This window comes from Macadamia integrifolia, chromosome 8, assembly GCF_013358625.1.
Source record: "Macadamia integrifolia cultivar HAES 741 chromosome 8, SCU_Mint_v3, whole genome shotgun sequence".
In the NCBI taxonomy this organism is placed as follows: Eukaryota; Viridiplantae; Streptophyta; class Magnoliopsida; order Proteales; family Proteaceae; genus Macadamia; species Macadamia integrifolia.
This window is the reverse complement of record NC_056564.1, coordinates 22529149-22543294: the sequence shown is the minus strand read 5'-3', so window position 1 is coordinate 22543294 and position 14146 is coordinate 22529149. Positions and strand designations below refer to the sequence as shown.

Below are 14146 nucleotides of genomic sequence, written 5' to 3'. Positions count from 1 at the left end.
TGGAAATGACATTTTTGGAAGATCAATTGTTCATGAAAAAGATAGATTGTAATTTACCTAGTCCAGTGCATTTGATTTCGTCACATTCCGATACCGTATGAAGAAGTTACGGCATTTGTGGCAGTCAAGGGCAGTTTCGGCATTGAAGATGAATTTTTTAAAGGAAGTGTTCTACATGTAACAATACGAAAAAAATCCAATCTTTCCAATGGTTATGATTCCATCACGTTTTGATTCCATATGAGAAAGATGCATCATTGGAAAGGTCTAGGGGCATTTTGGTCATTTTACATGGTGGATTCAGATATTAAGTCTTCTGGAAAGTCTTAGAGCATCCAGTTACGGTTCCAACGCATTTCGTTTCATCTCGATCGGATATCATATGAAAAAGTTATAAGTGTTTCTGTGAAGTCGGTGTGAAAATCCGAACTAGAAAATCAACAGATGCTCTCGGTGTTGGGTGGATTTTTTGGATTTTAATTTTGAAATTTCAGGGGCTTTAATGTAATTTCAAGGTTTTAAAGGTCTGAGTTGATAAGGGATTTTTGGCATTAAAGTTTATAGAAGCAGGGGCTTATGTGTATATAAGAGAATCAGAGGGATCCTTAATACACGGTTCAGATTGAGCCACGTCGGTCAGATTTAGATCTGACAGTTCGTGCAAGAGCTTGCGTTGAAGATGCTTATCCGAGGTTTCTCATTGGTGGAGTGTATTAGATATGATGGTGTGGGACCTCACCATATTGAGTCTTGATTGTGTGTAGCGCATGTGCATAGAATCTATAAAGAGATTCTCCATATCTTGATCTGACCCAATCATATCAAATCAGTTCCGATCTAACGGTCAATATTGATGGAGTTTTATTAAGGTGACCGACAGCGTACCGTGAAACACGCTACACCACCAATCGGTGATCGACAACGCGTCTGACAATGTCAGCGCATACGTCATGATGACGTCATTGAGATTCAAAACCTACGGTTTAGATCTATTGTCCGTTGGTTTAATCGGATGACTCATATTAAGAGAAACCTTTTGATGAGATCTACGGCCAGATCTGTGCCTTGGTTGCGCGCACCGCCGGTGTAGCCTACGCCACCCATACGAAGATTCCATTTCTGGCTATCTTATTGCTCCAACTTCAAATGGTCATATCTCCCTCATTTAACTTTAATTTGGGTGATTCAAGTTGGAGAATCTTCATCTCTCCGAGCTCTACATACCAGAGGGAAGAAATCAGGCAGAGGGATTGCTGAGGTGGTTGGAAAAATGAGTTGAGGCTCGTGGAAAGCTAAGGGTTTGAATGAAAGACTTCCATCTTCTTGCACTTCATCCATAGCCCCCATTAGAGGCTTAGGAAGCTGCTGGAAACCAAGGTAGCAAGCTCTATTGGTTGTTGCCAAGAGAAAAAAAAAAAAGAAAAATATAAAAGAAGAGAAGAAGAGGGAAATAGAGAAGAAGTTTTTCCCTCTCTTTGTGTGTGTGTGAATGTGAATGTGAATGTGAATGCCATTGTTGCTCCATGAAAGTAAAGACAAGGAGAAAAGAAAGAAGAAAAACCTAGAATTTGGTTCTTGTGAGTTGCTTCAAGAAACCCAAGTGCCAACCGGGGTTGAAGCATTGGCGGCACCGAGACAACGTGATTGTGGTCCGCATCAAGTGGAGATCGACATTATTGCATCTCCGACAATTACTCCTTGCCAAGGTAACCTCACTTTTGCCAAATTTCCATTATTATAAATCATTGTAGGCAAGATGTTTGACAACATGCCTAAGTGATAGTTGTAGTCTATTTGGGGGAAATTTGCATGTATGAGTGCTTCACTATAGGGTATTGTTATAAGCCCAACTTTATTTTATTGGTGTTCAGTGGGTGCTGGACATAGGGGCTATGTGTTCCTTGGTAGATACAACTACCTAAACCTATTTGCCGTGGGTGCGGCCTCTCAGATCATTCTGAGAAAACTAGGGTGAAGACCTAGCCATTGTATGTCATTGGTGGAAACTGAAAATATATTCCCTTGGCTATGGGTGCAGTCATAATTAGTATTGAGTAAATGCTGAGCCCGATAGTGGGCATTACTCCGTGCATGTGGGCAACTGGCCGAAGCACGTATTTCTTGTGTTGTGGATGTATATGCTCGTATTTGTATTGTGGATTGGAGTGCTTAGCTGCAGAATGGGTGTGTACATCTGATAGACCTGACCACTTGGTGGTGCAGTGTGGATGTGCATACGACTGTGTATGTATGTGACAGTGATTATCGTGTGAGGTTTATGAGATAGCTTTGGGCAGCAATACACGTTATGTGAGTAAGTTTCATGCAACAGTAAGAATGGTCAGTAGTATACATAGCAGCTCTGGGCAGCATCAATAGACTGTGCTATTAAAGTGCAAATAGTGATTGCCACATCAGGGGTACAGTTGGAAAGTGAAAAAATATTTGGCACACTGATTCACCTCCCCTCTCAATGTCAATCGGGACCCAACAAATACATGTAAAATTCAAACAGAAATAAGAGGTATTGATCTTTTACCTCAAATGAGTTCTCAACCCTCTTCTTGTTACCCATTTAGATCCCCACTCTTCTCATCCCAACTCCTTCTCCCACCTTGGTAGAGCTCCAAGCCTCAAAACAAGGTACAGAAGAGCTCCTACACTTGCACTCTTTCCTCATTCTTCTCCCTCTGTTCTTCTTTTCCTTGATTTTCTTCCTCTTCTCTCAACAAACATAGGTGAAAGAGAACAAAATCTGGCTCTTCCTTTCTTTTATTCATAAGAAATTATATATGAAATGTCTATTTTACCCCTCATTGCCACCCACCTAAGCCAATGAAAATTCTTATATTTTGCTTAGACTTGGGTACTCCTACATATTATGTTTATTCACTTTAATCCCTCTAAGTTTTGTAATATTACAATTCACCTCATATGGGTGAAATAACGATAATACCCTTATCCACCTATTTCATTACCAATAGGGTTCATTGCATGTCACTACCATGTTACTATTTATGGTACTCTCAAAGAGTATATTTAATACAAATTATCCATTTTACCCTCACTATGTCCAATTATTTACACCAATGGGATTGAAAATTGTGAAATCCCATTCCTACCCCTTGACCACCTCTCCTAGAGCCAATGTATGGTTGCCACCTTCTTAGATACATGGGTGACACTTGTCATCCATCAAGTGGTCACCCATCATGTGGATTTACTACTTTGCCTTTAGCTTGACTTAAATTAACATGTGACACCCACCACTAACTTGTAAAGTAAAAGAAAAACTGATGAAAAACACTTATGGGGACTTGATCCCACAACCTTAGTTTTCATAAACAACCATAAAACCATTGGGCCATTATATCTATTGCTGATATTGGAATATGACAACTCTGTAATGTACACACACTTTTAAATAAAACTAAAATTCAATACATAAGGGTAATTCTCAATTATCTATGTTATCCACACCTCACAAAATCCCGTAATACCAACGAAAGGGAGAAATTTTGGTGTTGATCCTATAAGGTCCACCACAAATTATATTTTATCAATAAATCTTGGGACAGGGTATTACATTTTGACCCTTGAAGAGTTCAACCTCTTTAAACCTGGAAGACTTTCATTGCATTCTTGAAGAGTTGTAGCTTTCCCCTTGTTGCATTTGTTACTATCTTTTGTGTTCAAGTCATTACTCCCAAAAACTATGAAAAGTGTGTGTTCAACTCTCCCGATCTGACGCTTCCATAATGAAGTTGCGTCAAACTTACAATTAAGATTTGTGACTGATTTTTTGAACATTAATGAAAAGGAGAAATATTTTCTTTCAAAGAAAAAGATTCTTCATTAATGTTTGGAATCTAGGAATTACGAAAATCCAAATTATTTTGGATAACTACTTAGAGGGTACATAAATCCCAACTAGACACAAGCAATCAGTTTTTAGTTTATATATTTACCATTTTATCCTTGGCCAAAATCTACCTTCAACCAAAATGAAAAATAGATGAAGAAAACTCCCCAACAAAACAATGGCCAATCGAAGAATAGTATCACAATTTGGCTGATTCGCCTCGGAATCAATGGGACTGATCCCAATCTTCACTGCTCTGAATCAGAACATTCCTTCTAAGTTTCCAATAAATCAATGGATTTTCAGATCAAATGTTCGATTTTAAGGTTATTGGGACTGATTTCAATAAGCATGCAGCTTCTACCAGGATCACTACGGTCTGGCCAGAGCCTCCTCGGTCTGTTCATGATGATATTTCTTGGGATGCAATAGGAAAACCTCAGTTTAGGTTTTGTCAAGCCAGTTAGTCATATGAGGCCTCTTCACTGCTGATGGCAATGCCGAAAGTGGGAGGGGGTCTGTGTGGTAGTTTTTCTGTTGGGCAGTTATTGTGCCATGTTAGTTCTGTATATTTCTCTCATTCTTGAGGAAATCGATTTGCTGATCTTAAGCAAAAAAAAAAAATTCAAGTCGACCTTAATCGAAATCAGCAGAGACCGATTTAATAACCGAAAAAGAAACTAAGGCCCAAAAATTTAAATCTCCACACACTATAGCACTGAGAACTAAGGCCCATTACAGGCCCAGGGAATGGATGACAGCCCATCCCAGCTTCAGTCTCAAAACGGCTCTCGACTCACTACGTATAGGCACTTGAATTGACAACTCACCAGCCTCCTCAAACCTTGCTGAGAGCACGTCGCTCTCCAGATTATTAAGGCTTGAGCTCAAGGGAGAAAAGGGACATATTGGGTCAATACAAGGGGCCAGACCAGCCCATTCACCAAGATTGGAAAGAGTTCAGAGTGGCATTTGTTGCAGCCATGGATCATGAACATGACAATTGTGGGGGCTAGCACCTAGCATGGTTTTGATGGCAGCATCTGGACATTCGGATCCATCAATGGTCATCCCAACAAGAAAAAACTGAACCTTGTCTCTCTTCCATCATAGTTCAGGAGGTAGCAGCAGAGATCTATTCTTAGTCAAAAGGATTCCTTGATTTAAGTTTTCTTATTTTCTCTTTGAAACTGAACCATAGGATTAATAGGGGTAGAGGCTTGAGATTAGGATTTTTAATAATTTATTTATGTATTAAATCTCTGAGGGAAGTATTTAAAACCTAGAAGAGTTTCTACCCGTAACCTTGAAGAGCTACAACATTCATTTTTTTTTTTTTTTGGGAGGGGAGGGGGGGGTGGTTGTTCTTGTCTATTTGATTTGATCTTTGAAGAGTTTGTTAGAGCCTGTTTGGTAACCCTCTTGGGATGATATTTTTTGTTCTTTATTCCATTTTGGAACTGTAAAAGCGTTTGGTAAATTCTTTTTTGTTTCTGTGCCCAAGGAACGAACCGGTTTAAAAACTCATCCCAAGAGTGAAAATCAAGTAACACCTTTTAGGTGTTTCTTCATTTGAAAATCATTTTATAATGATGGAACACAAATAGATGATTTTACTGAAGAACGAAGTTCTTAGAACAGAATCGTTACCAAACGAGCTCTTAGTGACTCATGTTTCTGATCGAAACTACGTCACAAGTGTTTTGTCAATCCAATTAATTGCATAGTAACTCCTTTAATAAATAATATCATATAATGGGCTATAAGATATGTAGGCTTATTACTATGAAACTCTAGTCCATCAAATGCGCAAGTTCAACGATTATGTGTTAATGATTGGACCAAACATTTAATAATATAAGATTATTATATTAATCTTTAAAACAATTTGGAAACTCATCTCAAACCTGTTACCGGATCCAAATTTCTACCCAATGGTATACACTGACATTCTCTGTTTGATATTTCCCAGTAGGGCACAGTGAATTTTGTGTTGAGCATCTCAGTATTTCACGATCAAACACCATAAATTCAGTACATTGATATATAATAAAAATATCAATTATTTGGTGTGCCAAAACCGATGATACATAATTGTAATGTCAAGGACCTCTCAGGTCAAGGAACCACTCGAATTCTACTAACTCGAGTCATGTTCCTCATCAACTGGCAGTGACACATGTAAAATTCTTTGTGATCCTATACTACTTATGCACACGTATGTGCATTCACACTTGTATCTTAGAATCATTATTTCAAAGAACAAATAGTGTAATGACAATCTAAACAAGATGTTTATCCCTAGTCAAGTTTGAATTTTAGATAAAAGAAAAAAAAAAAAAAAAAACTTGGGTTTGATGGACACATTTTCAATACAAACTATCGAACACTTCTGACATCCACGGCTGGATACGATGGAGGTGAGAATGGTGAAACATAAATGTTCACCAAGAAAAACACATTTCAATTTCATCAAGGAGAGAGAATAAGGAAAAACCAGGTTTTAATCAATTGCCATATCATGGCAGTGTAGGAAGAGTTGTCCAATGAACTCAATGAGACCCTAACTTGAGGAGGATGCAATAAAATCAGCCAGCTTTTGTTGCAGTTCCGATAGATCCACCATTCCCAGATCGCTGACCTGTATATACAATGGTAAGACTGAGAGGGAGCTGTTTTCTGAAAACTTGAACTTGTGAATTCAATTAGAGTTGAAACAAAAGGAAGGATCAGTACCTCAGATTGGATGGTATGAAGTGACCTCTCATTCACAGTATTAGAGGCACAGCTAACTATACTAAACCCATGGTCGACCAGCAATCTAAGCACCCTAGACAATGGAATCTCCTCATTCCTCAACCCACTGCTGATAACAACCTCTACTAGTACTCCACCACAACATGGCTGGACTGTAACAGTGTCCACCGCGGTACAATTGTCGGAGACGACAATGTCTGGAGAGCCTGAATTGGGCATCTTTCTGAGCCTATCTCTCATGTCACTAAGCTCTTGAATTTTCTTCTTTAGGTCTCTTATGTAATTGGTAGCCTCGTTCATATGATCAGAGATGGATCGCTTCCCTGCAACATTGCATCCGGCCCAATTAAGGCTTCCATTTTAAGACCAATTGGTTTGAAATGGGATGGTCTCTTGTGACTCTTATACATGATAGTTGAGTCACCCACAGCCCACGTGGGACTATCTCAATAATCCCCAGTAGTACCACTCCTCAACGGCTAAACAGAAGAAACCCAAATCAAAATTCTTGAGAAAAGAATAAAAGAAGCTTGTGTAGTGTGCATCATCTCACCTTGAGATATTCTGTAGGGAGTTGTGATCGAAGTGAGGCATGGAGGCTACGTATTTTTTGCCTTCTTTGCCGCTCCACATCTCTGTGTATGATCTTTTTCTTCCTTTTCTCTTTACAGGTTTCATCCCAAGAGTCGGAAATCATGGATAGCTTGCCCCTTCCTCCTCCGGGTATATCAAGTTTGAGAGGAAGATCAGTGCAATCTAGTGAAGGAACAACCGGCAGTGTATGGAGATCAGTGCAATCCAGTGTAGGAACAATGGGTAGTGTATCTTGTTGTGGGTATGTGGGTTATTGATCACCAGAAGGAGAAAAGGCCAGGAAGAACAGTTCATCTCTCTGTTGTTAATGGAAGATTGGATGATTCGGAGGATTAAAATCCATGCCTCTCTCTCTCTCTCTCTCTCTCTCTCTCTATGTGGGAAACATGCGGGGTGGAGGTAGGAAGGAGATACGTTAGGTATGTGCAATATCTATAATTGTGCTATTAGAATGCTTATTACAAAGATCTGCTGTGATCACTTGTTGTCTTCTTTACAGAGAAGGTGAGATAAAGAAAGGCCTCCTTTGCCCTAATTCCGACCTTCCCCCTCCCTTTTGAAGGTCACCTATCTGGTTGAAGGGTGAGCGCAGTGGGCACTGTACATTTAATCTGTTGTACAACTGGTGGGGTTATGGCACGTGCCATGTGACCAACTAATAGCCAATGCACCCCCTCCCTCCCAGCTTAGCCAATGCCTTTCATTAAACCATCATCAGCCAACACATGGCTTTCTTCTAAATGGATACATGAATCAGAGAAGGCATTGGCTACTAAGATAGTGGGAACTAAAAATTTCATTACATTAGGGAAAGCACGACCAACAGTATCAAGAAATCTTCAGTGGGCCCGGAATACCAAATTTTATAGTTGAAGACGAGTTTTTTAAAGTAATATGATAAGGCAAAAGTTTTTATGCATGATCGTGTAAGGGCAGAACCGGCTTTATGGACATTGGATGAGGACAAATAGGGCGGAAATGACTAAACCTCACCCTCTACTTGACGCATTATTTTCCATTCCTTAAAAACAGTCGCACATGAAAATCTTCCCCATATTATAAAAGCAACCCCAAGGATAACAAACCACTTGCTTTTGCCATTTTCTTAATGGACATTGCAATGCCAAAATGGAAAGCTTCTCCAGTCTAATAATTAAAATTTTATGGGTAATAAAAAAATGAGATAGAACCATACTATATTAAGAAAGATAAGCCTAAACAACTTTACAAATTAAATACAAGGAATCTTCCGAGATAAGCCTTAAAGCCATATTCTAAACACACCAATAAAGACTAAAGAAGGAAATGAGGCATAGAACGAAAAAGCGTCGAAAACCCTAACTACAATTTTTTTTTAAAAAGAAAAAGAAAAAAGGAAACCAACTTCAAGGCAATGAACCTGCAGCTAAGCACCTTCTCCTTTAACAAAAGCAAATTAATCCAATTCCCCGCTGAGCTCCTTCTCCCTTGGAAGCTGCAAAACGAAGCAATAGGAAAGATGAAAATATATAACTGAGGAAGAGAACGATTGACAAACGTAATACAAAAAAAGGACACTCCTCAAGGCCTACAACTATCAAGGTTTCAATGAAAACCGATATGCCTATTAAAAGAAAACAAAGGAACATCCTACTAAGATTAAGGCAAACAAAGGACCACCCTACTAAGATTAGATCATCTAGTTTTTCACATCAAAAGAGATTTAGCTCCAAATGAGGTTAATGTGGAGACATTACTTCTATGATTGTTTTTTGTGATTCCTCACTTGTGTTCGAAGAAGATTTTTTTTTTCTTTTTTTCTTATTGTTATACCTATTCTCTATCTTATTATCATAGTGTGTTGGATGGTTTGCGTGTTTTGGCATGAAGTGTTCTTTCGCTTCATTAAGTCCATCTTTGGCATCAAGTGGCATTTTCAAAGTATTATCATTTGCCTTGTATAAGTGCGCCCTTGTGGCATGATGAAGAGAAGCCAAATGGTATGAAGCTTCCATTAGTAAGTCCAAGTTGGAGTTCCTCTGGAGCTTTTAAAGGATCAAGCACTTGAATGAATATTTTCATGATTAAGTCAAGAACATCAATCGGCGCCTCCTTATGTCTTAGGACTTTGTATTGTAGTTTTCATTTTATTCTTAAAATCCTAAGCATGCATGTAAGTGATTTTCATGAACCCTAAAAATCTTAGGATATTGCCTCCAAGATACTCACACAACTTAATGGTTTGACCTTACCTAGGTGATTTTACCTTTGCCGTGGGGTGGTTTTGGAATTTGTTCCATCTGCTCTTTCATATGTGACTACGGGTCGAATGAAAATGAAAGACTTTTTCTTGGCAGGTGTAATCCATAGGACATAGATCCAATTTTTCAATTTTATTTTATTTTATTTATTTATTTATTTTTATTTTTATTCCTAAGAATCTTTTTTTCCCCCTCCCAGGGGTATCAAGATACCACTGTGCCGAGATATCTTATCTGCTTCTCCAAGAAAATAATATCTTCGGAAAATATTTTCAGTTCAATCCTTTTTTTTTTCTCTCCACTCGGACCAATCCGCCAACTCGGCTTCTTGTATTTAAAGTGATTACCTTCATTAGTGTACATCTATTATACCTTTTGTTGAACGGCCTTGGGTGGGGAATTACTTTAGAACAATGTTTTTTTGTTTGAAAAATATATTGAAAACATTGAAAGTTAGTTAATTCAAAAACTGGTTTGAAATACCCCTTGCAGCAACAAAGGGAGGGGAGGGGGTAGTACCTTTCACCTGCTGTGTTTGGTAGCCAAGAGAAGAAAAGAAAAAAAAAGTATGATTTTTGTATTTTTTTTCCTTAGGTTATGAATTTTTCTTTGCACTTGGTATGTCTTCACTCAAGAGAAGATTCGCCTTTTCAAATTCAAAATTTCCCTTGGGAATTGTGAAATTTTCTTTTGCTCCCCCCAAAATTTTCTTGTCAAAATCACAAGAAAACATGAGAAAATATGAAAACATAATAAGACAAAAAATGAATGATTACATAATGATTTCCTATGTATCTATCTCTCTCTTAAAATTCAATTTTTTTTGAATTTTTTTCTTTTCTTCCCTTGGTAACCAAACATACATATTCTTTTTATTTTCTCACCATTTCTTTTCTTTTCTAGATTCTTTTTTCTTTTCTTTTCTTCTCTTGGCTACCAAACATAGCCTCAATTCCAGAATGTTAATTATTAATGTTTGGCCGCGATAATATATAAGTACCACCACCAATTGTTTATGTATAATGGTAATATATTACCGCCATATAATATGTTTTACTTTCACTAGCTCTCAGTTAATTTTGAAGAATATAGTTTCAGTTTCATTTTTTGTTCCCCTGAGAAGTGAATATTGTTGCTCACTTCTTATTCTAGAAGACCCTGTCAACGTCATGTAAGGTAGATTGGCCTATTTCTACTCCTTAATTTCACAATCTTTGTGTCAATGAAGCATCTCATTGTCATCAATAAAGTCACTTTCTACTGAAAAAAATACGATATACTTCGTCTATGCAAGCATCTCATTGTCATCAATAAAGTCACTTTCTACTGAAAAAAATATGATATACTTTGTCTATACAAGCATCTCATTGTCATCAATAAAGTCACTTTCTACTGAAAAAAAATATGATATACTTCGTCTATATAGCAATGATAATATATTACTATTATATTGACGGTAACAAAAAATTACTTATGCTATATGCTTCTTCCCTTCTGTGGTAGAAACACACTTTTCTTGTAGTTTGTACAATTTTTTGATCAAATTAAGATAACAAATGAGCTTCTCACTTTGTAGGTGAGCTCACTCAATAGATCCTATTGAAATTAGGTATATAGTTGATAAGATGTGAGTGCCAATTATTCTTTGTTGTCATCCTCCAATAGGTAATCCATTTTTCCTTAGGATTCTAATAAAGAAGTATTAAAAAGTAAGAAGAAGAAAACCGTGAGAATGGCAAGGTAGGGTTATCAACTCTACGAAGCATTGAGGTCCTCTCCAAAATAATAATAAAAATATTGAAATAAGAATGTTGGCAAATGCATGCTCATAACAATGTGTGAGGAGGAAAAGAAGGCACTTATTTTATTTTTTATTTTTTTTGTGGACTATTGGTCAGTCAAGCTTTGCTTTTAAGCCGCATAAAAGAGAGAAAGACAATTGGTTTCAGATTAGTAAGAGTTTTTTAGGTCACGTTGTTATTAATGTAATAAAAATTATGGTGATTTACATCAACTTCTCTTAGCGTTTACCTATATCACACCATTCCTCTTAAAAAATCGTTTATTACCTTTAAGTCCAAAAAATTAACTAGTGTTAGTTTTAAAATATGAAAAAGACAGAATTGCCCTTCCTCCCTCTTCTTCTTCTTCTTCCCACTTCTAAATGTAACCAAATTCCATCTATTCTAACTGGAAATAGAGATCAGAAGAGGAAGAAACCACAATCAAAGTCTTCATGTTTGGATCGAATGAGAGAAATCCTTCATGTTCAAGGTGGGAAATGCAGTAACCAGATCGGATCGAAGTTCTGGTCTTCTTCTTCTTCTTCTTCCCACTTCTAAATGTAACCAAATTCCATCTATTCTAACTGGAAATAGAGATCAGAAGAGGAAGAAACCACAATCAAAGTCTTCATGTTTGGATCGAATGAGAGAAATCCTTCATGTTCAAGGTGGGCAATGCAGTAACCAGATCGGATCGAAGTTCTGGGAGGTTATTTGTGATGAACATGGCATAGATCCAACCGGAAGGTACACTGGTACCTCAGATCTGCAACTGGAATGTGTCAATGTCTACTTCAACGAAGCTTCTTGCGGGAGGTTTGTTCCTCGTGCAGTGCTCATGGATCTGGAGCCTGGAACCATGGACAGTGTACGGAATATAACTTTGTTTTTGGACAGTCTGGTGCTGGGAATAACTGGGCCAAGGGGCATTACACGGTAGGAGAGAGTTGATTTACTCAATTCCTGATGTTGTGCGCAAGGAGGCCGAGAACTGTGATTGTCTTCAAGGTATTATTGATTTACTTTATTGACTTTTATCTCATTTTTCTTCCTCTTCTGATATCCGATTTCCAGTTAGAACAAATGGAATTTGGTTACATTTAGAAGTGGAAAGAAGAAGAAGAATAAAGGTAATTATGTCTTTTTTATATTCTAAAACTAACATTAGTTTAATGGTGTTAATTTTTTGAATTTATATGTAATAAACAATTTTTTAGGGGAATAATGTGATATAGGCAAATGTTAGGGGAGGTTGATATAAATCACCCTAAAAATTAACAATTTAAGTGCAAGAATATTCTCAAAGTAAAGAAAGATTCATTCTGATAACTGTTTGATTTGATGGATCCTTTCTCATATCCAAATTAATGTTTCCTTCCAACTTCCAAATAAAACGCAAAAGATTTTGCTAGATTTCATACGAGGGAAAGTTACTATAGCCATTGATGCAATTTGAGGGGAAACTAAAATAGTGAAGGGGTGTCAATTTCAGGTCCGGCCTAATAGGTCCTATTGAATTCGGTTTGAATAATAAACGTGTTGTGTTCAAATCCAACATGTTTATAATCATTCATTCCTGCTGCACAGTGTAAGACTACCAATTTCTTAACCGGCCCAACCTTTTATAAGCTATATTTTGAATTTTTTTTTTTTATCAATTATTGAATGTAATTAAGTATAAATTAAATTATTTCCTAAATGATTGGTGATTAAGTAAATATATTAAATTATGTTGTCAGCTATTAGATATTCTGAAATTCAAGACAATTAAAGCCTGTTTAACACCCTATTAACCCAATTAGTAAAGGTTGTCGCGCTTTTAAAACTTTTTATTCAAAAGTCTCGAGAGGTAATTTTCATTGATTTTTCTGCTATTTTAATTATTAACTGAAAAGAAGAAAATAGTATAAATTGAAAAGAAAAAAAAATAATCATATTCAATTCCAAAATAAATTATGAGAATGGCATTAATCGAAATCCGAGTCAACTGATTCTGATCTGATTTTTGAAACCATGGGAAGATGAGTGATTATCATGCTCAACCCTGGTTAGAACTTAGAACCATACGAATTTAATTAAGAACATCTCACGTTTTTAATTAGTAAGTAACCTGATGACATGTATACAGTGATGAAAAGGTAGATAATTACCACTAATTATTTTTTTGTGATGAAGGTCTCAACTTAATTATCCCTACCGTACAGCCCTACCCCATCCCCAGTTAGGAGGTTTGAACTCGAGACTTCCTAGTGAGCATGGGTTTTTTGCACACCACAGCTCACCAACTGTGCTAGGCAATTGTTGTTAGGTGCCTGATTTCGATTCATCCATAAGAACATAAGATCATATATATTCAAATATTGGATAATCTTCTGTGCTATTTCAAGCCGTGACTATTTGGGGATGGTCAAGTAGTGAAAGCCCCTTATTTTAGGAAAATTTTTTATATGGACATTTTTTATCCCCTCGTCAACAAAGAGGGTAGACAAAATTCGTGTCCGACGAGGAGATCAAATAAGTGATATTTCTACCATAGATAGCTAAGCCCTTGGTCCGAATGGCTTCAATACCCGCTTCTTCAAGCATTCCTAAGATTTGGTGGATGATGAGACTACAGCAGCTGTATAGTAGTTCTTTTCAGCCTCATTTATGCCTCAGGCAATTAATTCCACATTTATTTGTTTAATTCCCAAGTCTTCTTAGTCTTCAGTGTCTAGAGGGTTTCTGGCCATCAGCCTTTGTAATGTGGTATCAAATTTTTAGATCCAATCATCGGTGAAGAACCCATGCAACTTCAAAAATATTTTCTACATTGATATATTAATGGTCAGCTTAGAAGTCCATTGGTCCTTCTACCATAACTTCCATCATACAGGAAATCAGACCCTGAATTTTGAAACAGCCACATT

At 37.1% G+C, this 14146-nt stretch overlaps 2 protein-coding genes across 2 annotated transcripts; one reads left to right on the top strand and one right to left on the bottom strand.

Moving 5' to 3' along the window:
* Positions 1-6425: 6425 nt before the first annotated feature.
* LOC122086804 (transcription factor bHLH126-like) lies at positions 6426-6919 on the bottom strand. Its single transcript, XM_042655759.1, has 2 exons — positions 6599-6919; positions 6426-6503 (listed from the first exon to the last, which is right to left on the bottom strand). Exons 1-2 carry the CDS (start codon positions 6917-6919, stop codon positions 6426-6428), a joined length of 399 nt encoding a protein of 132 aa, XP_042511693.1.
* Positions 6920-11718: 4799 nt separating this feature from the next.
* LOC122086803 (tubulin beta chain-like) lies at positions 11719-12177 on the top strand. Its single transcript, XM_042655758.1, has one exon. The coding sequence runs from the start codon at positions 11719-11721 to the stop codon at positions 12175-12177; it is 459 nt and encodes a 152-aa protein (XP_042511692.1).
* The last annotated feature ends 1969 nt before the right edge of the window (positions 12178-14146 follow it).